Source organism: Protomyctophum parallelum (genome assembly GCF_964188405.1).
Source record: "Protomyctophum parallelum genome assembly, chromosome: 9".
In the NCBI taxonomy this organism is placed as follows: domain Eukaryota; kingdom Metazoa; phylum Chordata; class Actinopteri; order Myctophiformes; family Myctophidae; genus Protomyctophum; species Protomyctophum parallelum.
Genome location: NC_139706.1, coordinates 16,347,732 through 16,374,365, shown reverse-complemented (window position 1 = coordinate 16,374,365; position 26,634 = coordinate 16,347,732). Strand labels below are relative to the sequence as shown.

Genomic DNA, 26,634 nt, shown 5'->3' with positions numbered 1-26,634 from the left:
ACTCCCTCTCTCTTCCTCCTTCCGTCATCCCCGCCTCTCACTATATTTTCCTCTCTTTTCCTCTCAACATTCTCCGTCTTTCTTTCCCTCCGGTGTCTGTCGTCAGTCTGCTGTTCTATGAGAGAACACGTGTTGTCAATCATCACTTCTACATTTAGGGATGCCTGAGTGAGCCGTTATGAGATTATGAACTGATCACAAGATATGGTGGACCCTGTAATCAGAAAGTAGTAGGCCTAATCAGATTGAGGCGGGGGGAAATCTATTACAAGATTAATAAAAATGTTTAGTTTAATTAGAGAAATTGAATGAAAAATATACACTAATTAAATCATGTAAAGTGGCCCTTTGACTTCATGTAGCCTGGTATTGATTTGAAATAGCAAAACTGGATAAGAAATGAGATAGCAATATGCCAGTGTAATGCTTTTATTCAAAGCGTATGGATATATAAATAAACTTTTAGTTATTTTGTTCACACCTGGGAGAAGATCCCTTACTTATCTTGGTTGTACCACAACAGCACCAACAGACTGATGTCACACCTAGGTTGAAACTATAACATGCTGAGTTTTGCTGACATGAGAGAATGGTTTTGTCTGCGCTGTCTGTCTGGATAAGATGGATGCTGGGTCTGACTTCTGAAAGCAGACCTGATCCCACGCTATGAATATAATAACAATATATTGTTAGTCAGAGTAGTTACTAGTAATCCTGAGATCATAATAATATGTAAGTCTTTCCTGGGCTATATGTTCTCTGACACACACACACACACACACACACACACACACACACACTGTCATGTGTAGGTGAGGTAAGGACCCAAACGCAGGACAGCCACTAGCCAGGCATGTAGTGTTCAAAACCATGAATTGGTGTTTTAATACAGAAGACAGGTGAACATGAACAACTTAAAACAGACTGAAACAGGTGACAGGATACAATGACTCAACAAGGACTGACTGGGGAATAAGCCTGACATAATATACACATGAGTGTTGATTACAAAATGAGACACAGCTGGAGCAAACAAACAGAACCATGAAAACTAGACCAGGGAACAATACATAGAAATACAAGACCTAGACTGTACAATGAATGACAAAAGTCTGTGACTGTGACACACACACACACTTTTTACCGCAAGGTGTCAGCCGTATGATGAACTACAAAAACAGGGCTTAAGTGCTATATGTTAGTGTGTGCGTGTGTTGTGTGTGCGCATATGCATGCGTGCTCCCCTGTACTGTCACCCTCTTAACATTCTGGCTGTTGCTGGTCTCAATAAATAAGAACTGTAAAGCAGTGTGGACGGCCAACTCTTCTTGCACAGCATATCATTGCTTAATAATACACCAAGTGTGAATAACTTAAACTAGTGTTGTTTGTAGGTCATTAATAACTATAGCTCTGCATTACTGAAGTGCAAACACAGCACACCTTCACACAAAGGCACAAATACACACATAGGCCTACATAACATATTCACATACACACGCAAGCACAAACTCAGTTTGGTCATGATGACGCACAGTCGCACACGCACAGTCGCACACGCACGCGCACGCACACACACGCACACACACACACACACACACACACCATCATCTCTAACAACAAGCTGCCAGGTGTAGTAAAACTCAGCTGACAAAGGAAAAGACTGTACATTACCTATGGGAAGCAGAAGGTTTTTCTACAAACAGCTTCTGACAAAAGACGTAAAAAAAAAAGAAGAGAAAGATCTGCAGGACAGGAAACCCGGGGAGAGAGATTTTCTTCGTCTCTGTTCTGTCTTTCACGTTGTCACTCTCCACTACGTCCACGCTCCCTCCCTGTCACAACATAGTGGGACGAAGCCATGTGCCTGCACTGTGTGGAACACGCACGCATGCACGCACGTCGCACGCAGGCACGCACGCGCACACACACACGCACACACACACACACACACACACACACACACACACACACCTTCTCTCTCCTCTCACTCCTCTAACTCTAAACACACTCTTTCCTTGTTTAGCAGCCTTGTTTCTCTCTCACACACACACACACCCCTCTTACACACACTTTCCCTTGTTTAGCAGCCTCGCTTCTCTCTGTGACTCTCTTTTCCCTCTCGGTCAGCTTTCCTGTTGGGACTCTTACCTCTCTCTCTCTCTCTCTCTCTCTCACACTCCCTCTCTCACTCTCTCTCTCTCTCTCGCTCGCTCTCTCTCTCTCTCTCTCTCTCTCTCTCTCTCTCTCTCTCTCCCTCTCCCTATAGCATCAGACAAGGTAGTCATTCTTCCAGTCCAATAACTGTGGTGTTGTTTGGTACGACCACCACAGCATTTTCACCTTCAACCGCACTCACAGCAGCCGTAAACGACACCACTGGAAACTTACTGGGTGATTGGTGATACAGTCTGAGATGCTCTATATACCAGTAGTGCCAGCCCTATAGATGCATTATATATTTTACTGACTGACTGACAACGTTCAATTCAACTCCCCATAAGAACTAACCTGAAATAACCTGAACCCAATAGCATATTAAGTAATAGTTCAGGTTCTCACCAGGCTGAGGCAAATGGTTTTGTGTGAAATATAGACGTAGACCTCAATTCCACTGAAATTGAGGTCAAGGAATAGCTATATATTAAGCCTGCCCTGGCCAATTTCCAATCATTCGGTAGGCTATGGTATCACATATACACGGACATTATCCACCAACTAGTGACAGCGAGCTGACAGAAAGGTGTTTACTGTTTAGCATCAAAACTAATATAGCGGTAATAGACAGCGCTCTTGAAATCTCAGACATGTATAGAGCATGGGTTCCCAAAGTGGGCTCCGGGGACCCCCAGGGGTACTTGAGGGAGTTCCAAGGGGTAGGCCTACCTACAGTGTAGCTCAATTAGAGATAGTTAGGAACCAAATGGACATAGTTATGGGTCTGTAACTTATTAACTATATTGAAACTATTGTATTGAGTGTTTTGTCAGAGTGATTGTTATTTCGGATGCTTTAACTGTGGACGCTTTAACCAAATGGACCCTGACGGGTCCATAACTTATTAACTAATTGAAACTATTGTATTGAGTGTTTTGTCAGAGTGATTGTTATTTTGGGGCCCGGGGACCCCCAGGGGTACTTGAGGGAGTTCCAGGGCCCAGGGGGTACCTACAGTATACAGTAGCTCAATTAGAGATAGTTAGGAACCAAATGGACCCTTATGGGTCCATAACTTATTAACTAATTGAAACTATTGTATTGAGTGTTTTGTCAGAGTGGTTGTTATTTGGGATGCTTTAACTGTGGACGCTTTAACCAAATGGACCCTGACGGGTCCATAACTTATTAACTAATTGAAACTATTTTATTGAGTGTTTTGTCAGAGTGATTGTTATTTGGGATGCTTTAACTGTGGACGCTTTAATCAAATGGACCCTGACGGGTCCATTTGGTTCCATCTGTACACGCTCAGAGTTAAATTAACAGTGATTTTACAATATAAATTGGGGTGTATCAGAGATAGAAATGCCATTAAATCGGGGGTCCGTAGCCTAATGCGTGTCAAACTGGGGGTCCATGAAATCACGAGCCGTAAAAATCCTCCCTTATGGGGGTCACTGGCATACGTTTTCAAATGGGGGGTCCGTGGCCTAATAAGTGACGATTTGGGGGTCCTTGACACAAAAACGTTTGGGAACAACTGATGTAGGAGCATGTTAGATTTTTAAATGACATGGTGATTTAATCCGGATGGGACAACGCTTACATCCCTACTTAATTTAACTTTACAGTCATAAAGTAGACTACTCTATGAAAAGTGCCTTGAGATAACTTATTTTTTGTGATCAAGTTTTTTATTTTATTTTTTGTTAAAAGAAAGAAAAAGGGGGTTTCCCCCACCCCACCCTCCCACCCCACAGGTTGAACAGCAAAACAGATACAGGGTTACAATACATCAAAAATAATCATAATAGTAATAATAATAATAATAATAATAATAATAATAATAGTAAATAAGGCGAGACAGATATTTTACAATTGGAAAAATCAAATTAAAAAGGAGAAAATAACAGTTATCAGAGACGTTGGCATGATTTAAGTTTTTCTAGTGCTGTGGATAAGACGTCAAGTGTGTTTTCTTGTGCCCCATTGGATCGAGCTATAGAGAGTTCCAGAGAGATCATGTCCATTAATGAGAGGATCCATTGTGAGATCTCAAGTTTATGGGGAGGTTTCCATCTTAGGACGAGCAGTTTCTTTGCAGCTGTCAGTCCTAAGAGCAGGAGTCTTCTACGTGGCATTGTCAATGTCAACCCAATCGCTGAATCATCATTCAACAGGAAAATATTAGGCAAGAGGGGAATTCTAGTTCCCATTACCTCAGATAGTAGCCTACTTCTGAAACTCTAGACCAAAAACTATTGACATCTGGACACTCCCACATCATGTGCATATACGTCCCCAGTTTGTTATTGTTGCATAGGGTGCAAATGGGTGTCGTACAGAGCTGGAGTTGGAACCGTTTTCTTGGAGTCAAATAGAATCTTTGAATAAATTTGAAATTCAACATTTGATAGTTATAATTTCTTGATGAGAGAGAAATATTTTCCCAAGTTCTTTTCCAATTGGTCGGCCGCTGCCAACTCTTTAAATCGACGTTCCAGACTGTAGAGACACCCATTGGCGGATATGTAGATTCTCTTAACTTCTTATACAAATAAGATACAAAGCCTTCAGATTTGGGAATCTTAGTTATGTAATCAAAAAGTGGGTGAACAGGTAGAGCATTTCTCCACGGCACCTCATGTGCTCGAAGAACTGCTCTTAACTGTAAATAGAAGAAGAAAGAGGTTGTTGGTAAACCATAGCTGTTCCTAAGGTCTTCAAATGATCTTAAACCCTCATTATTGAATATGTCAGAGAGAGTATGGATGCCACAACTGGACCAGGATGGAAAGACCAAGGGTTTGCGTTCTAAGCACAATGACGTGTTTGAAAAAATTGGTGTATGTATGCCATTTAACATTCAATTTTCCATTTTTTTCGGCTTGTTGCCATATATGAATGGAATGAGATATGATAGGACCAAATTTGTTTTGGCAGTATTTACTCAATGTGCCACTGAACAGAACTTCATTCAATTTGTAGGGTGTGACTATACTGCGTTCCATCAGAAGCCATGGGATATTCTCTTCTTGTGAAAACCATTTCTCAAGTGAGCGGATGGCAAAGGAGATGTGATATCATTCTAAATTGGGCAATTCAAATCCACCTTGTTGTTTACTTTGGTAAAGAATTGTATTCTTCAGCCTTGGTCGTTCCCCCTTCCAAATGAATTTTGTAACCAGGCCTTGTATCTACAAGGGCATACTGATGCATCAAATTCTTTACAGCACGAGTGCTTGGTGAATTAACATTAGTCCTGGATGTTCTGTCTATGGTTTCCACGGCTGTATTAAAGTCAGCCCCCAATATGATTTAAAATTTGTTCATTTCGTTAATAATCGAACACAACGATACGAAAAATAAGTTGTTATAGGTATTGGGCACGTACACTGAAATAAATGCAATTTTTTTGTCCATTAATAACAGTTTTCACATAAGCAATTCTTCCCTCTTGGTCCTTTCCATTTTTAATAATGCTAATTTTAAGATTTGACCGAAGCAGAATAATCACTCCTTTTGTTCTATTTTGGGCTGCAGAAAAAGCTGCTACCTTAAAGTCAGCATTGTTTAATTTACAGATATCATCATTTAGTAAATGTGTTTCCTGTAATAGTGCAACATCTACAGCTTTCTCCTTAAAGATGTCCAGGCATCCACGAAGTTTTTTTGCATCATTGATGCCTTGAACATTCCATGAAAAAACATTTAATCTAACCATAATTCATGCGTATGGGGTATTCAATCAGGAAATGTTCCAAATTAATAAAAACATGTCTGTGGTCATAGAAATATAAAAGGAGCAAAAAACAAAATGTAAGAAAATAAATTTGCAAATTGAAAAACCAACCTAGACTAATTGAATCCCAAATCCATTTGCTGTTCAACCTGCCCTCCCACCCCTCCCTCCCTCCCAACCCCGAGATAACTTCTATCGCGATTTGCCGCTATACAAATACAATTGCCTTGACTCCCTTAAAACAATGCATAAACTATCATTCACGATTACAGAGTGAGAGTGTAATGTTTTCATTATAATTCCTTTTCAAATCAAACATCTGGGTACCACTATAACAATCCACCAGAGAGCAGAGCAGGAGAGAAAACATCTCTGTGTGTGCCGAGAGGCATATTATGAGGAGATAGCACAGTTAAAGAGTCCCAAATAACAATCACTCTGACAAAACACTCAATACAATAGTTTCAATTAGTTAATTACAGTTATTACGTAACTAATAATAACCTCTCTTTCAAATCTCTTTCAAATCAAACGTCCCAAAATATTACTGGAAACTACACATTACCATCATTACTGAGACCACCACAGAAAATTGCTGATGAATAATTCATATCTGGGAATTCCCAGGCCATTCTAGACACTCCCTCTATCCATCCAACAAATTACCCCACTATTTAACACATCACATACAAGGCCCAGACCCAGTCTCAGTGGCTAATTGTTGCGATGTCGAGGATTTCAAGACCTCGTGAAGCTTGTCTGCTTTTCTCTGGGTCTCTATTAACCCTTGAATGACACTTGACGGATTGAATCATTAAAGACATAGCTGTTTTCATTTTAAACACTGGCCTATGACCCTCTGCTGCTCTATGAATTAAATGTTCCATGAATGTGTGATGTATATAAATAATTAATGTAATAGTATGCATGAGAGATGAGAGAAGGGAGAAAGGAGAGAAGAGAGAAGGCAATAATTCTCTCTCTCACACACACACACACACACACACACACACACACACACCCACACACCAGAATAAATGGCTGAGACAGTAAAAAAAACTCCCTTTCCTTTCATCTTTAATGAAAAACATATTTTGTTTTGCTCCCCCCCCCCCCCCCAACACACACACACAACACATACGTGTGCGCGAGCACACACACACACACACACACACACACACACACACACACACACACACACACACACACACACACACACACACACACACACACTACAGTACACAAACCAGACACCACCCACCCGGGCCACCCCCACATATTTCCAGCACATTTTATAAAACGTACAGTGCCTGGCACACTGCACAGTGGAACGCTAGAGGGTTTTGACGGAAGCGCTCGTTAAGAACATCAAAGGGGGGCTGAATGGGCGCTGCACTTGATCCTTTGACATGATTGGAGAATCTCAATCACCGAGCCAAATGGCTTTAAATCACTGGAGGGCTCTGTCAGTTTAGGACCACTCACTGGAGGACGACGATCAGGAATGCAAAAGAGCTCAAACAAACGGGTCAGTGTCTAGAGATAGGCCTATATAGTTGTAGTTGACGGATTGCTGTATGACGCCTCCTACATGTTGTCCCCTGGCGAACAGAGTGGGAGGCCAAATCTCACACAGCGAGAGCATATCATACTCATACTACATACGTAGGCCTACATGTCATTTCATGCAACGATCAGCATTATAGCACGGAGATGATATCCACACACACACACACACACACACACACACACACACACACACACACACACACACACACACACACACACACACACACACACACACACACACACACAGCGTGTGTCGTTACGTCACGCTACCGGCTCCTTTTGCATCATCTTAATTCAGCCCTCCTTCGACAGTGTCGCGAGATGAAGTTGCCTATGAATCGGTATATAACTGTTGAGAGCTGATAGATGCTAGATTCTAAAGTATCTGAGGAATATTTAATGGCCAACATTTGGTTTTTACATGTCTTACATTTCTGTGCCGCAGCTGCAGATTTAATCTCAAGGGTTCTCATGAATATATTAAAGAATATATATTTGTATGCCTGAGGCGGTTTAGAAAATGGGAATAGCAACAGTCATGGATGAGTAAAAGACTAGCGACACCCAGTGGTCCTGCTGTGAACAGCATCAACAGACATACTGGTTTGGAATTGTTCAAGGTGTTTTATTGCCACATGCAGGCAATGAAATTAATTGAACTCCCTCACCAGAGTAGATAGAAAATCAAATAAGAAAACCACTATACAATTAGGAATACAAGTAGCAATTACAAATAAAAATAGCACAAACTGGTAGCAGATTCTGCTGTGTGTACACAGAGCACACGCACGCACGCACGCGCGCGCACGCACGCACGCACGCACGCACGCACGCACACACACACACACACACACACACACACACACACACACACACACACACACACACACACACACACACACACACACACACACACACACACACACAGTGGCTGCAGTATCAGTGTTAAAGTGGGTATGGTTAATGCAGGCCATGGTAATAATTGAATACAGTTGGCTACAGAAACAGGGAAGGAAGGTGCTGCTGACAATCCATATACTCCACTAACAGAGGTCTGTCTGTCAAGACATCCAGGATTGCAGGACAGGGCGTTGTTCAGTCTCAAATCTTTCAGATTGGTGATGAGCTTGGCATGAGGCTCAACACATTCTCATATAATGTGTCCTTCAGTTCCAAGTGGGAGAGGGCAATGTGGAGAGGGATCGTGACTGCGCCATCTCTTGACCTGTGTTTTTTTCTGTAGGCAGACTGTAGTGTAGTGGGTCTAGTGTGTGTGGCAGCGATGAGTGCCGCACTCACGTGACATCACTTCACGATGACCGATGTGAGTGCTACAGGGTGATAGTCGATCATACCTTTTTGTTTGTCTGAGGGAGAAGAATAATGGTGGTCTTTTTTTAAAGGCACAGTCTGTTAGCATAGAGTTTTTCTTGTGTATTTATGCTTTCGAAGGGTTTGCTCACATCTGCCCTACATATTTCTAGAGGGAAGGGGTCCTGGTCCATTTGCTTGTCTGTGGCTGGGGTCTAAGCATGCATAGAAGGCATTCGGTTAATCTTCGAGAGATGCAGACACTTCAGTCCATTTCATGTTCTTTTTGTTGGAGCCAAGGCATTGTTTTTGTTTATTTCTTAGTTTGTGATAAGGAAGCACAGCACAGCTTTGTTGCCACCCTTTTCCAAAGCTACACAGAGAGAGTAAGACATAATGAATAAGTGCTTCATCATCTTATCTGTGTCAACGTGTAGCCTTTTCTTTCCAACTTAACACTGATACTGAAGAGCGAGGTGGGCAAACACAGCAGCTTCATTCATCCCTCTCTAAATCTAACACATTATTGTGAGTTTAGTTTAGAAAAGCAGGGAAGTTTGAAGACTCACTGAAAGGAAATTCCACACACAGACACAGCATTCATCCAATTTCCTCTTTCTGTTTAGTTAGGGAAAGTTAGCTTAAGTTGTGGCAAATCTGCAAAAGAATGCTTACCACTAACTTTCTTCACAGATGTGTTCATAAAGGTGTCTACTGTCACAGGAAAATTTGTTCCAACCCAACTCCCTTGGGAAACTTTGTGACAGCTGCTGAAAGTTGGGGTACCATTATCAACCAATATAAGGCAAAGAATTCCAAATTTCATTATACTTTAAGTAGCATGTGACATGTCAAACTAGGGTGTTTTCATGATGCTGAATCCATTCCAAGCATGAGTTTTGCACGAAAATTCGGCCATAGCCACTAGCTGTCACAAAGTTTCCCAAGGGAGTTGGGTTGGAACATTTCTTTCTGTGATAGTAGACACCTTTATGAACACATCTGTGAAGAAAGCTAGTGGTAAGCATTTATTTTGCAGATTTGCCACAACTTAAGCTAACTTTACCTAACTAGTTTCCATGTTTCTGTTGTTTCCTTCTTACCTTCTGGTAACTCCTCTCTCTATCCCTATCTCTCTCCCCCCTCTCTCTCTCTCTCTCTCTCCCTCTCCCTCTCCCTCTCCCTCTCCCTCTCCCTCTCTCTCTCTCTCTCTCTCTCTCTCTCTCTCTCTCTCTCTCACTCACTCACTCACTCACTCACTCACACACACACGTTCCCTCAAAAATGTACAAAAACACACACACACACACACACACACACACACACACACACACACACACACACACACACACACACACACACACACACACACACACACACACACACACACACACACACTAATGCAGATAGACAACATCATATCAATGTGGCTCTGACAGCTGACTCAGTGGACTGACATTTTGACCTTGTCATAACAGAAAGGTCCAATGCTCCATTCCCTCTGCTCTGACAGCCATGTTGTGTCCATCGGTACTGTTCTGTCAAAGTAACTAAAGTAGAAGATCATTCACTCTGTGAGTCCCTCTGGACAAGAGGGTTAGCTAAAATGGAAATGTTATACAAAAGAAAAGAAAAGAAGGGATTCAAGCCTAATCCAGCAAAGTTACAGATGAAAACATTACACCAACCTGGGTAGTTATCAAGCGTTTTTGACCTGTGGGTTTCATATAATCAGTACCAACAGTCCAACACCACAACTACAATGGTCAATACTGGGGTAGAGCAGTTCTGAGATCAACATGATGATCTGAGATTGCGTGTGCCCAACTTGGACTTCATGTTTCCATGTTCTGCCATCCAAATTGATAAAACACTGCTACCGTACGTGGATGCCGAGGTGAATACTAGCAGATGTGTGTTTACTCTGTTAGGATCCAGGCCAAACGGAGCTTGGCCACGGGCTGTAATTATCACTACAGTGTCGCCATGCGGGCTGAGCTCCTACAGCTCTCGCTCTTTGAACTACGGCTCAGCAGGCAGGCCCCGGCAATGAATAAGCTGGAGGAAGGTCTGCCTATGCCAACATCCCAAATGAGTGGAAGATTACTTGAAGGAACTGGAAAACGGAGAATGGATTATGGAGGAGTAGCTTGAGAGTCAATCAAGAGGCTTAGAGGAATATGACAACATTGTTGTGCTGTCTATACTTGGGTTATAGCGGCACAGTGTGTCGACCTTCACCAACTCTTCAGTTGGAAGTCTCTTCAGAAAGTTCACAAGACATGTGCGCATACTGTATTAGGTGAATAATGCGAGTCTGTGGTTTGACATTCACTCAACAAGAGGAAGATAGTTCAACATAGGGTGCAATGTGTAAAAGTCATATAATAATAGAGGGTTGGAATAAAATATTACTCTGTATTGTAGCTCTGGTCCATAGCCTTCTACTGCTTCGTAGCAGTAGAAGGCTATGGACCAGAGCTATCTGTATTGAATGTATTTTATCAAATTCTGACAGGATGATTTCTGTTAGAATAGATGACATTTAAGCACACAGGTGGTCAGTTCAGTACTGGAACCATGTCTGGAGTTCAGATTTCCGTTCAGATTTTCAATAGGTACTACAGTATTATGATGCTGACTAATCGTTATTTTTTCACAATCACATTCACACAGAACTTTCACAACCACACAAGCATGAGTTATAAGATCCACAAACAGTGTATCCGCTTACCTTAAATCGCACTTTCTTGAGCATCATCGTATCGTCCTTGGTGTGAAAGGTTCCCAACTTCTGAATCTTCACATGTAGCAGATTTCACCGGACCTGCCTGATTCCACCCCGTCTAGGAAAACATATTTTGGTCCAACCATACAGCAGGTAAAACAATCATGCAATATTCCAAACAAAAAGAAATATAGAAAATTATCTTAAAAAAACCCAGAGAGATTCCAAACTTGGTATAGTCTGCTTTGCTGTCAGCGTTGTGCTGGGAGCCTGTGTGTAAAACAGCAGTGATAACAGTGTCTTGTTGAGTCTATTGTCTTTGCTCCTCTCTGTCTCTCTCTGCTGTGGAAGCCTTTTCAAAGCTTATCACTGCTCATTCATTCGTGAACCAGACACACCCTCTTTTTTATGACCTCCGGGCTACTATTAACACCCACACCCCCTCCTCCTCCCTGCTCCCGAACTCCAAATAGGGGTGGTGGTAAACCTAAACCCTGTTGTCCCTTGACCCCCCCACCTCCATGTCTCCCAGCCCTGACCCCATCTGTTGGCTCATAAAGGATTTGAGTGGATTCAGCCACGTGTGATTTACAGACAGGACTTCTCTGTTCACTTCTCTTTAGCTCGCACGCACGCACGAACACACACACCCGCGCACCCCCTTTGGAAAAGTTTGGAAATAATCCCACGCTTGTCCAGTTAGGAGTCTCTAAAACAGAACCACGAGTTTCTAAACCTACAGATAATTCTGTCTCATCAAGGTCACCCCCCCCCCCTCCCCCCTACTGGTTAAGATCCTGTAGGAATGTCAATGTCACCTTACTCTAGTCTAGTCTGACACCACCTCTCATTCACAAAACTTAAATGTTTATATCAGGGTCCCATGGTGGCTCAACCAGTAGGAATGCGGTATCCCCAGGGAGATGCAGCAGGAGACGCAGTGTCATCTCCTTCCTGTCTCTCTCCACTGTGCTGTAGGAAATACAAATTAACTTTAAAACAGAAGTTCATCATGAGTCATTTCCTCAATACGTTCTTTGATATTTTTGAAGTTCTATCATGTTGCCTGCGTTTCATGTGGCGTTTGATTATCTAGGTCATCTTAAGTGCATATGCTTGCAAATGCAACACTTTGGAGCCCTTGTTTTAACTTTGGGAAAACCTAACCGAAGTAATACGAGTATTTATTCTTCAGATAACAGAGGAGAGGCTCAGACTAGTGAGACCACATGATGCATGCAGGTCATGAGCTGGATTTGAAGCCATTAGCTCTATCTTTGTATTGCGCACAAGCATCCTGTTTCATACATACACATTTTCCTTTTTAATTGTACACTGCACTATGACCGTTTTCAATGAAATATTGAAGTTACACTGACTACGACACTATTTCATAATGCAATATCCTCTAGTTGTTTTGTGCCCAAGGACCACATTTGGACCACGACCCGCTGGTTGACAACACCGCATGACATCCAGTGTTGCAGAGAGTCAACATGTCAGAAGAGTTGCTGATGAGTCATGCATGTAAAACAACAAGCACAGAGCTGTTCATCCATGTTTAGTCTGGCTTCCTGGCCCCTCACCATCACAGCCTGTGAACTGCTTTGTCTTCAGGGGCCCGACTATGCGTCACCGTGAAACTCAAACAACTGACTCTATGGCCTCACTCACACTGTTGCAACATGCATACAACATTGTTACTTCTCCATGTTTAATGGCCGCCCCAATGCATTTCCAATGGAAGTCACATGGCAAAACATTTGTTTGATGGCTGTGTTGTGCCCCCCTCCCAACAAAAATGTTTGGTGAAACCATGTGACTTCCATTGGAAATGCATTGGGGCAGCCATTAAACATGGACAAGACACAAGACAGCCGTCTCAAAAGTGTGACCGAGGCCTATGAGCAAGGAGGGGAGACAACATACAAACGACACTGGAGATTATGTTAATGCCAGTTAATTCAGGGTGGGAAAAATGTAGGACTCAAAAAACAAGTCAAAACAAAAAATATATATACAATTAGATAACCTAATTTTAATGCTGGCATCTGCATACTGCCCCCCCCCCATTCATCAATAAGATCCTTTTAATTAGAGCTACAAACTCTCCTAAGTGTAATTGCTTTAAATGAAGTTACATATAACACAACCCATTCTTTTAATAATACATTTTATTCCATTAAAGATTGTTTTTTTTAATCATTTTCTAATTATACACTGGAATGTTAAGATTCCCCATTGATTTTTGTTAAAAATGCTCAATCTAGTCATTTTCAACCCCACTTCCATACAACCAAATTGAAATTCGGGGGGAATACAAACAGAAGAATATAACCAAAACAAAACAGAAAATAAAGTATGAAAACAAACATGTCCTTTTAATGTCGATAAGAGTTTTGGATGACTGAAGGAGTAAGGGATACGTCAGAGTGGTAGACTGAAGTAGTGCTAGGCCGCCGAGTAACTGCTCTGGGGTCAGCAGAATGCGTTTGTTTACTTGAGTGAGCGAGCTGGCTCCACTTCAATGGACCGTGTGTCTCAACCGTTTCCCTACCTTTGAGATACGAAGAGATTGGAACTGCTGTTATCTGTGGTGGGGCGAAAGGGCGTCTCAGGCCTGACTAATGCCCTATCTGAGGAATACTACCATCATACCAACACATTTATAGGCGTATCAATCAAATCTAACATTCCTTTTGGTTAAGACAGATTTGAGGGGAAGGGGGCGGAGCGGAGCATTGTTTCCGAGTTGCAGTGAAACTATTGTCAGAACTGCAATAAAAAAATAAAAAATAAAAATATACCTGTAGCCTTTTCGCGGCCAGGTTGTTTTAACAATGCCATGCAATACCCCAAACATTTGAAAAATAGTACATTTACAGGAAGGATAGTCATGTTATACCGACAGCTGCTCAAAAATAATCACTTCTTAATGGTCAAATTTCAATAACCTTACCCATTTAATAGCAGCAATACAAATGCTGAAGTAAACCACAAATTATGATATTCTGAACACAAAGCAATATTTTGATAGTAGATCTCAGATATGGATACTAAGCTCCACTCAAGAAATGACAACCATTCTAAAGAACAAACAGGAAAAAAAAACAATGGAAACGGTATTGACAAATAAGTACTTCCCGTCAACACCAATGGAACAAGTGTCAAGTATCAAGTCAGTCAAAGACAACCGCAGTTAGAAAAAATGTAGGTGAGGGTAAAACTTAACAGCTTTATTGAGGGCCCATATTGCAATGTCGCAATAAAAAAAAAAGACATTAAGCTGCGGATGACGGGCCATTCCTAGGATACTAAAACAATTAGGGGGGACTCTGAGGGACAGTTGGTTTGACAGTTGATCTACAAATGCTGCTTCGTAATGGTAGACAAGCCAAGCCTGCAGGATGACCCACCCTGTCCTTCCAAACCAGCCCTGACCTCTGACCCCCACTCCTTATACAGTCATCTCCCACTCAAACCCCAGGTCCCGTTTATGGGTCTCCTCCGTGGATACAACAGCATCACGTTCATTTGCGTTTCTCTTTTTTAATTATTTTCCTTTTCAATTAACCCATATATATATATACAGTATATATATATATATGATCTTCTTGTCATACAAACATATAAATACATGGCCGGTGCTCTGCTCCGCAACAGAAGGAGAGCAGCTGATGTGTACAGTCTCTTGGTATACAGGCAGGGATGGGCCTCAATCTGTCTCGTGGTGGTGTAGGTTTGGATTTTGTTGACGTTTTTTTCCTTCTCTACCTCTTTTTTCCTTTACAGAATTTCGTATTTGTCGACAACGAATGAGGTTTCCATAGAGTATTTGACAGGAGCGTCTCCGTCTACATGGTTCACCTTGGCAACCTGGGGACAGACATTAGGCCGGATGTTAAACGTGTTACGGTGCAACAACGGTGACACCTAGAGGCCCTTTCAAGTAAGGATCAGCAAACTACTTTAATGATGATAGCCTCCTCGCGTCACCAGGCTTTCCACCTAGGAGGAAAGCCTGGTCTGTGTTGCAAAATTGCCGTGTGAACCGTTCTGGAGTGGATGATATCGCTACGTCATGTTGTAGTCATTGTTTTGTAGTCATCAGGCAGGAAATCACCTGGAACTTCCTTTCCCTCAAACCGGAAGAATAACAATAAATGTGAGAAAAATCGGTTTGAGTGAAAAGCTCAAACAGACTACAAAACAACGGCTACAACATGACGTAGCGATATCAGTTGTTCATAAACCCGAAAAGGAATGCTGCCCAGGCTACTGTAATGAGACTGTTTATGTCGGTCTGTGTTTAGAGCAGTGTTCATTTTGACAGCAAATTCGGACTTAGTCTTTTGAATAACATAGCATTTAGTTTTAGTCCCATTTTGTCATCTGAAATTGGTTAGTATTATGCTGCATTGTCACGGGCAGATGAAAAGATACAGTCTACAATTCATTGTCAACGGAAACCAGCGACATGAAGACGCAAAGATGCATCCGACGTTTGTAGCTGCTGCAGAAGCTACAAATAGAAGCTGAGCTGGGTTCAACTTCCAGATGCAAATTGCTTTTTAATTCCCCCTCCGCACTTTTCACCCTGACAAAAACTCTACTAGTGCGTTTCCATTGCATATAAATAATGCCTAGGTCCAAAAGGGCTCGCAGGCTCCACGCTGGATTGTTGTTTTTACTCCCCCACCAGCCGCCACGCCTCCGACACACATCACTACGGACACACGCTTGATGACTGAAGCAACGTTGTGATCTTTGCATATTTACATATGTCTCGTACTGTGAACGCAACATTAGTCTAGTCTTAGCCGACTAACCGTAGTCTTTTACTCTTAGTGTTAATTTTGACAGCAAATTCCAATTTAGTCTTTTGAATACACCATTTAATTGTAGTGCTATTTAGTCTGTAATCGTTTAGTCTTAGTCTAATCGACTAAATATCAAAAACCAACAAAATTAACACTGGTATAGAGTATGTACTGTTTGTCACTCTATCTAGAATTACTCTGTACAATTACAGTGATGTAAATAGGTTTTCAGTCATTCAGTGTAATGAGTCCCAGGACCCAGTACAGACCCCGAAGGGTGACATGATTGCGTCCTTTCTCAATTTAGTGAGTTTAAGGGTGCATCACTGCAATTAGAATATATCATTAAATCACAACACAAGGCCAAGACAGTTCATAAATTACATTTCTAACTCAATAGCTGACACGGTGCAATTCGGTAGTCAATGTCGAGATGGTCAATTATTGATCCACATTTTGTAGTGCATAACTTCTGAACAGGACTATCGTGAAAGGACAACACTGGTTGCATTTGACAGCTCCTCTTAAGCAACTTCACCGATTATGTAAAATAAACAAAGTCTCAGTTTGACATTACATGGCTCAAATATGCACACCACTAGGTTTGTGTACCTTCACAGAGGTACACAGCTGTTACATGGGTCAACGATAACCAAGACAGTCCGTTACTTACAATACATAAGCTAAAGCAGCAATGGCCGTCGTTTCCCCAACAGGAACACTTTGTAAACTCACCTGGATGTCGCAGTAGTTGCGCTTGGACACAAAGGACACGTTGATGGGGAAGAAGTCGTTGGGCTGGCCGGCGATGCTGAACTCCATGCTGCCGCTCTTGTTGTTGGCATCGATGACAGGAAGGCACCACTCCAGAATGTTCCGCCTGCTGTCGTGCTTGTAATCACCGTCCAGGTCACCAATCACCGGCGCGCCCACACCAGACCTGGATGCAGATGAAACTTTATATTCATTACTCAGGAATTAATTTGTTGCCAAAACATTGCACACTGAAAATGTAAAGTAAATACATAATACTTTCATACATGTGAAAGCTGTATTCAGCAGTAAGATGGTAAAATATCTATAATAATTTCCCTAGAAGACTTTGTCGTAACGTTGGCTTATTTTCAAATGAAAACGTTATTGCATCGTGGCTACCTACGAGCTGTGCTAAGCAAGGGTTGACACTGAAGGTTGCCCGACTGCCTGTGGCAAGTAAATAAAACTTTGGGCAAGTGATGTTTGCGCTCAGGTTGCCCGACAGGCAAGTGCATTCCGTCTTCATTAAATATTATAGTCTTTTCATAAAGAACGACCCTACATTAACTAGCAGTCTCAATCATTCTGATTTCTTAAAGTGACTGTCGCCACTCAATCATGCTCTAGCTCTTCTTACACCAACTTGACCCAAGGTGACAGACCTCTTTCTAATATACCAAATACAGTACCTGTTCAGTGAAATTATACAGGTCATCACCGTAGTTATGAACAAATACACACATCTTAATGCAATAAATATAAAACAATATGTGTAAATTATGAAAATGACAGTGACTTTTCTCTAGACATATTACGTTTTAATTTCCATACCAGTACAACCTTGAGTCAACGCCAATGTGATACTCTTTCCTCTTAACCTATTTTGGGCAGGAACCCCTTTTGGTGTTAGCATTATGTTATGCTTTAGCTATTAAAAAATAGCAGATATACAAGCTCATAGTGCGCCACAGAGTGGCGCCATTTAGCTTTCCTCCTCAAACTTAAAGCATGGCTAAAATTAATTTTAATTAATGTTTCAGCCAATCCTTATCAATGGACTTAATGATTACAACATTCTTTGGCCAATATCGGACCGATACAGAGTATCGTTAACAGCACACCCCTAGTCACCGTAACCTACAACATTTCTATTGCTCCACCAGTGTAACAATTTTCAGGGAAGCAGTTCATCATTAATTTGCAACAATTCAGTTGAAAGGAAGGTACCCTGCAACAAAGACTGTCGTTACATTTTTATTTTTGGTGGTGACTGCAAGTAAACACACAGGAGAGAGCGGTACTCACGGTACTGGGATGCTGATGACCACATCGTTGAGTTCAAGGCTCTCTTCCTGCAGCTCATATTCAATGTTGACGTCACACCCGGTGCCACTCTCTGAAGGCCAGCAATTTACTGACAAACAAAACCACGTTGACATCGTTAAAACACTCCCCTCACACCTCTGACTGTTTAACTCTGTTGTGTTACATTATGGTCCTTTAAAATCAAACACAACTTCAAAATGCATTACATTTGATTTGTAATGAATTTCCTCTTTTATCGAGACAGGGTACGACAGAAGGACGGCCTATTTTCCATCATAGGTATACTAGGCCAGGCATACTCGGGCGCCATGCAATTCAGGAACAATGAAAGTTAGGAACACATGCCCACCTGGAACATGAATCTGCTATGCCATCCTCTGAAAATCTGGGACTACCGTTATGCACAGAGCCTATTTCTGACCGTAAATAATAAATATATAACTAATTCAAGTACAGTATGTTAAAGTTTATTTCCAGCACCTGAATGAATCATGAGTTTGAGAACATACATTTTGATCACAGGGCCGCACTTAAAGATGGGACTTACTGGTTAGAGGTATGAGTGCCTCATCTGTGGTCTGCAGCCTCCACTTCAGTACACCTACATCATTGTTGAGGGGGAAGGACTTCTCGGGGTTCTTCAGACCAATCACTGACTCGGCTGTAAACAGCTTTTTGTCCACGTTGGGATGTGTCTGGTTAAAACACACACACACACACACAAGCCCAGTACTTAACATAATGTGGTAATTTCATAAACGGACGCTAAAGCATTTTTTCTTCTAGCGAGGAACAGTCAAGCAATGCTCAACTGAAACGTCATCTCAGAATGACTTTGAACCAGGCAGTGACATTTAAACAAGAGGAACTTCATTGTTGATTGTTGGAAATGTCCCTTCTGCCATGGACCATTTAACAGACCGGTTTAAAAAAGGAAATCTGTGCCCAGGCCGTAGCGTAACGGTCTGGGCACCGGACTGGTGATCCAGTCGCGGTGTGCCGCGGGTTCGACTCCCGAACCCGACACGGCCTTTACCGCATGTCATCCCCCCATCTCTCTCCCGTTTCCAGCCTACTATCTGTCCCTTAAAAAATCAATAAAAGGCGTAAGCCGCAAAAAAATATCTAAAAAAAAAAAAAAAAAAAAAAAGGAAATCTGTCACACAAACAAACTAGGTCTCGGAGCCGTTCAGAATGAAACGAAGGCAATGTGCGCACAGGCACATAGCCGTACTCTAGCTCATAGATGATCCAGCAACTTACCTGCAGTTGCAATCCCTTGTTGTCGTTGTTGTTGAGGATGAGACGGATGCGTCCGTTCTTGTCCTCTGTGACACGGAGCGTGACCATACCCAGCACCTCCATGTTCTGTAAGCCTCCGTCGCGGCCGCACGTCAAAGAGATCTTCTCCTCCACGCGAAGGTGCACACTGACGGGACACACATCGACCAAGGTCAGGTGACAACAAGCATGTCAGAAATATAACGCTGCAAATATGCAAATAACGCAGAATAACTCTTGATGTAATGTGCTCGATAAAAGATACATAGTACAGCTTTAATTTAGACTGTTAAATTACTGTAAAGGTAAAAGGTAATAATAAAAAAAAGACAAATGTTCAAGTTATCTGAACCCAAATAAAATGTAAACAAGCAGACAACTGAGACAAGCATTAACAATTTGTCGAAGTAGACACATCACTAAACCCATTATTTGCTTACCAAAACATGTGTCTAAATTGATTAATCATTAGATAAGACAAGCACTTAATCTTTACCTCTCTACATTGACTGGTGGCGGCAGCACTTTGGTTGTGTCCGAGCTTCTCTTCCCTGCGGAAGGCATAATGGTTTCACCCTCTGACTTGAGCTTGTCCACAAAATTGTCCACCTCTTTCCCTCTGGCACCCAGCTTCAGAGCCTTACTGGTCCCACTGGGCCTGAGAACAAGTAAAAACAGCACATTATCTTCAAATAACATTCAGATTCAGATAACAGATAACAAAATTCCACACACTCCACAAGCCACAAAGAACGTCTGCTCCATGTCTAACAAGTGTTAATAGGTTATTTTGCCTGAATAAACGTCTGAAAGTGATCTTTCTACATGTGCTTACCATTTATAATACCTTAGGTACAAAACAATTGTTTGTAAAGAATAAAAAGTATTTGGGAAATAAAAAAAACTGTTACTTAATGACCTCGAACACCTATACGTTGTTATACCAAGCCGGGAACAACCCTTTGTGTAGTTGGATTAAGAAGGTGTTTTTTCCTCAGTAGACTATAGAGTAAAGGCAAGATGTGCAAAGGCAAGAGCACACTGCCAATAGTAAGAAGTATTAACACTTGTAAGCAGGCGTTTCATGTCATTCAACGCTCCTCAGCAGCTGCCGTGTCCTCACCTGACTGGAGCGGGAGCCATCTTGGGTTTCTCAGGCTCCACGATGGTGTCTGTGATGATGGACCCTGAGGACACGCTGGTCACGCCCCCGCTGCCAAAACCAAACCCTGGCGTCTTCTTCCCGGAGCGCTCGGCATCTCTCCTGGCCTGCTGGAGCTCCTTAGCCTTTCTCCTCATCTCTGCCTTGGCCTCCCTCTCCTGGGTCTGCAGGTCAAAAACACCATGTTACAAATCCACTTGTACCACTTGCTTAAATTGTGGAGTAGGCCGACCTCATTTTTATTTAACCCATTTTGGGGCGGGAACCCCTTTTGGTGTTTTAAGCATCATGTTATTCTTTTAACTATTGAAAAATAGCAGATCTACAAGCTCATAGCACTGCACTGAGTGCAGCGCTACGAGCTTATAGGTCTGCTATTTTTGAAAAATCATGAAAATGTGGCTTCTGGGGGGTCCCTGGAACAACATATTTTGAGATGGGAGTCGGCGGTCAAATACATATAATTTTTGGGGTCCTTGACATGAAATAGTTTGAGCACCACTGACATAGAAACATGGGTTTTTCAGAAAACTCATGATTTAGAAGAAATTTTGTAGAATCGAGCTCAGGTCTAAATGGGTTAAATGTGATCAAAGGCAAAAATCCAGGTGAGCTCACCTCTCTGACGGCACGGAACACCTTCTCTTCATGCGAGTCCATCTCTGTGAAGGTGCGGATCTGTGCCAGGTTAACGTTCTCCCTGTAGCCCAGTGCCACAATCTCATCAAAGGCAAAGATCAGGTCGAAACAGTGCTCTGAGATCTCACTCTCCTCCAGCACACGACAGTACTCTGGAATCTACAGGCAGGGGCAGATCAATAATAAATTAGTCACATTAATTTAAAACACAGTTTGCTCAAATAACGTTTTCAAATGATGTACCTTCAAAATAGTATGAACATGTTACCATTCAGCATCAGCACATGCTAAACACATTTTGGCCTGAAGATGGCATTAATAGAGGTCATGGGGTTATGGTTAGGGGTCACCCTTCAGAGAGCATGAATTCTAAGCCTTTTAGATATCTTGTCTGTCTACTACAGTATCCTCTATGACTAGAGGTCAGCACAATCATTAGGTTTCATGGTCCAGGGAGCATAAAGGTGCAAAGCAAATCCACATCAATCCAGACCCTAGTTTTCAATGTGCTGTTTGGGACCAAAGTGGTGGACGGATGACATCGCCATCCTTTGAGCTCTGCCACTTGCAAGCAAAAGCGAGAAAACTATTGGAAGACTTATGAATTAGTTATGTAAATAACTTGTCTTTTTTTTGTACTAGACTCTTCTAGAAAGCTGTATATTTATGGCACTAAGCTGCACCTTCTAATTGGCTGACAATTGAAAATGTGTCAAAGAACATATAGTTGCAAACATGCCATTTCTATTTTTTAAATGTCTCAAGCTTGTGGCTACATCAGGTACTAGAACAGTGATGTTGAAGGACATGTTATCTGTCACATCAGGGTTCTAGCTAAGACAGTCACTATAAATCAGTGGTTCCCAAAGTGGGGTCCAGGGACCCCTAGGGGTCCTTGAGGGAGTTCCAGGGGTCCCCAGCTAAATGATAGTTTGGAACCAAATGGACCCTTATGGTTCTGTCACTCTGAGAGTATACAAATGGAACCAAATGGACCCGTTATTGTAACAGTGATTTTGCAATATAAATTGGGGGTCCCAGAGATAGAAATGCCATGAAATGGGGGTCTGTAGACTAATGCATGTCAAACTGGGAGTCCTTGAAATTTAACGGGTTGAGAATCTCTGCTAGAGCTGTAAAAACCTTCTATTATGGGGGTCCCTGGCATATATTTTCGAATGGGGGTCCGCAGGCTGATTAGTGTCAATTTGGGTGTCTTTGACATGAAGAAGTTTGGGAAACACTGCTATAAAAGATTGGAGAAGCCCGGGCCTAAAACAGAGCTCTACCACACTACTATTGTATCGTATGTACTGACTGTGACAAGCAACATATTGAGTTCCTCCTATATTGTAAATAAATGTTCCTAAATGTTATGAAAAACAATGTACATGTAAAAGTAAAAGTTTATACCTTTCAACAACATAGGAAAATACAGTCCAAATACTCTTAATCTTAACACATTTAGGACCGAGACCGATTCTAGTTTTCTGAAAAACTATATAAAAATAATGTTGCTATATACTGTACATGGCAACAACAACCCAACAATGGGTTCCTGTTTGGAAAGTCAGAGTTACAAATAAGGGTTTCCGTCCATTAATGGTTTAAGTATGTATCTAGTAAAGAATAAAATAAAATATAGGTGGTACACTGTACAGTTGCCCAGCATAATTGACAACTCCCGTGAAACTATTGCAGATGTGGTCGTGCTCATCTCATGCAGCCACACGTCCAAATTCTCTTTTCTACGTGACTCACAGGTAAACAAGGCTTGAATGACCAGCAATTGAAACAAGCTATTAAACACTCGGGAAGCATGAAGGAAACGTTTGTGATTGGCTGCCTTCACCTGTAGCCTACTACATGCAGGCAGGGTGCACAGGGTAGCGTCTGGTTACAGTATATTGTTCCATTTTGTGACATGCTTGCCTTAATACGTTCAATAATAATATTAATATGTTCATAATGATATGATAAAGATTGTCAAGCACCAACGCACACTCTCCTGTAAGGGTGCACTCAATATGTGATGACGTCACATAGAGTACATGATGGAAATTGGAAAATATAATATAATTTAAAAAGACTTGTAATAATGTCATAAATATAAAGGATCAAATCTCAAAATGCCCCAGAGATCTAAGGGAGACAAAAATGGCCCAATACTTTATTTACACATTCCATTCACTTAAATAAATAAAAAGGTATATGCTTATAATTAAAGTTTAAATGAACGAATACGAGAAATGAACCGATCTACAAGCTCACAAGGTGTAGCGTTACGACATGTGTGCTTGTAGATCGTTTATGTTTTACGAATATTCTCCCCAGAATAGGCATGTAGGGTTTAAGTAATTAAATGTAAATTCACACAATCTAAAAAAAAGGTACATCAAATTTTCCTTTCCTTCACAAAGCTAAAATAGGTGGCACTATCTACCATCACTCCTAAAATAGGGTGCATTTTGCATCCCAAAACACAGTTTATAGTTAAGGGACGCAATAAAACAACGACCTCTGCATCTATGCACTACTGTACTGTTTTTTTATTCTAGTTTATTTTGCTAGCTTTAGTTATAATAATCATTTATTCTGTTTTCTACATTAATATAACCATACAAAATGAAATGGGAGTTAAATGCTGCAATTTGTAAAAATGGCAAAATATGACTCCTAACGTCGTTGAAGTGGGAATCTAAAAGACCATCCCTGCATCCCGGGACTCATTACATTGAAAACCTATTTACATCACTCCTTCCTTACCACGCGAGAGAATAGCCTGAGTGTCTCCAAGTCCTCCAGGATGTTGCTGTTCTTGGTGGTGAGGAGGACCATGTAGAGCTTCTCCAGTGGCTGGTAAACGTAGCGGACACTGTCGGTCTCCACGAAGGTGTGCTGCTTGCCGGTGTTCATGAGCTTCGGGAAAGCAGCGAGGAGACCCTCGATGCGCGTCCGGGTCATCTCCACAAACTGCCGGGACACGATGGCCTTGCCTGCCTTGGTGCACACCGCCGCTGCCAACAGCACCTGTAGGTTGTGGTGTTAATAATATACACACACACACACGTATGAGATTTTTCCATTAGCCCGATGAAACCAAGAAAGCATCATCAGTGTCATTTTAGATTTGAACCACTTTAACCATTGTTTTATATTTGGCTATTCAAAAATAGCAGATATACAAGCTCAGGCTATGAAAAATCGTTAAAATGTGGGCAAATCTTATGGAATAGCACTTCTTTGCTTCTGGATGAGGTCCACGGCAAAACACATCATTTTAGGGGTCCTTCCTTAACATGAAAGTTTTAGAACCACTGATATTTATTAAGCCAACTTATATTGTAAAGCACTTTGGTACAACTTGTTGTTTAAATGTGCTATAGAAATAAAGATGGTATGGTATTTATAGCATTACTTTTTTATTTTTTTCAGAAAGCTGTTGAGATTTAGAGGACATTTGTAGAATCGCCCTTAAGATATGGACAGTTCACCTTCCATAATAACAAACTAGCAAAAGTGAGCAGATACTCTTCTGTAGCATAAAGAAATTGCCTTGCATAGCCCTAATAGCTCAACCACGTAAATGTTGTCCTGTGGCATAAAAAGTTGTGAATTATGAAACATAGGATAGATAATGTTTAAATATCTGCATTAATGAATATTCTACACACAGTACACGTACAGTACACACATAGTGTTGTTGTACTTACTTACTGTACTCGTACAATACTGTCACTGTTCAAATTGATTAAATTGCACGGGTTGCAACTGCAACATTAACCAGCTATCAAATGACACTTGAAGTTGTGGCGGTACTTCAACTCAAGTGAGCATATCTATGAATTGAATTGAATTCGTTGATATCACAGACAGCTGAAGCCTGAAGGTGAATGTTTAGGGAAGTTTGGCTAAACCTGACAGTTAGCAAGAACCCAGTTAGTTCACGTCACCAATGTCTGCATTCCCCATTTAGCTTGAAACGTTTTGAACATGTCTACTGCTGGTGTCCTCACATGACACGACTTGACAATTCACCATTTTGGTGGCACATAGCCGACGCGCATGTTGTCAGAAACACAACGCTATATTCGTCCTTTCTTATGTCTTATTTCGCTGAGAACACTGAGACAGAGAGAGGCTAATTGTTAACTGGCTAACCAGATTAGCCAATGTTATGATCATTGCTAGGCCCGAGCAAAAGGAAGGCAAATGGCTCGCTTCCGTTGTCTTCCACTCACCATTTTGTGTCTCTCTGTGGGAAGACGCTCTTCGCTTCCTTGCAGTTGCTACTTTGGTGGATTATAAATCACACCGAGAAGAACATCAAAGTGTAAATAAAAACAGTCGAGCTCCGTTCTGACCGTTAGCTCGCGCTAGCTTCAATATGGCAGGCAGGACAGAGCCACGTCTCCACCGGAAGCAGCGCGAGACCCGCCCACACGCTCTACGCCCCATAGGCCAGGAGGACGGTCGCTCTGTGATTGGACCAGACACTCTCTAGTCTAACTAGTGAGTGAAAGAAACAAACTAGCTGCCGTCCAAGACCTGTATGGACCAGAGCTAGACACAAACATGAAACATGTAAAGACAAAATGAAAATTATAAGAAAAGAAAAAAAAACTGGAAGAAACAAAAGTACCAAAGGAAATATAGATTTACACATATGGATATTGTAATGTGACGTGAGACGTTTAACTGATATTTTCAATTTACACTTCAATATAGTGTAAGAAATATAATAGGAATAATTTGAATCATATGAGCGTATTGCCATATATATGTTTTGTGTGTGTCTGTAAACAGAAAGCGTTCGAGTGAAGACCGTGCTATGATTGGCTAGTTACCTGTCAGACTGACAGCCGACCAGCTAATCACAGCGGTACCATCCGGCCGGGCTATATGACCTAGAGACGTCCAAGCTGTGAAACCAATGACGTGGGCCCTGAACTGTTGGCATTGTTGCATAATGTTGTGAAAACAATCAACTAAACTTGACTTTCAGACAGTGTTGGTCTGTTGGAACCAGAGTAATCTAGTAAGAGTGGCGACACTAGCGTTAATTCCCATTGTAACAATGGAATGTGGAAGTGCTCATTCTATCTCAATGGGATAGTTCCAATATTTGGAACTATAGCCC

At 41.7% G+C, this 26,634-nt stretch overlaps 2 protein-coding genes across 2 annotated transcripts in view; both read right to left on the bottom strand.

Annotated features, from left to right (window-relative positions):
- The window catches only part of phldb1b (pleckstrin homology-like domain, family B, member 1b), a 108,685-nt gene extending 96,912 nt beyond the window's left edge, over positions 1-11,773 (bottom strand). The window contains exon 1 of the mRNA XM_083773655.1: positions 11,517-11,773. Coding sequence (XP_083629781.1) covers positions 11,517-11,543 — 27 coding nt within the window. The 5' untranslated portion in view covers positions 11,544-11,773. The remainder of the gene's footprint in view (positions 1-11,516) is intronic.
- Positions 11,774-13,666: 1,893 nt separating this feature from the next.
- On the bottom strand, positions 13,667-25,900 carry arcn1b (archain 1b). Its single transcript, XM_083772863.1, has 10 exons — positions 25,736-25,900; positions 24,261-24,524; positions 21,474-21,653; positions 20,817-21,019; positions 20,190-20,351; positions 19,676-19,841; positions 18,960-19,107; positions 18,392-18,500; positions 17,066-17,270; positions 13,667-15,386 (listed from the first exon to the last, which is right to left on the bottom strand). The coding sequence occupies exons 1-10, from the start codon at positions 25,736-25,738 to the stop codon at positions 15,297-15,299; spliced, it is 1,530 nt and encodes a 509-aa protein (XP_083628989.1). The 5' UTR covers positions 25,739-25,900; the 3' UTR covers positions 13,667-15,296.
- Positions 25,901-26,634: the final 734 nt, after the last annotated feature.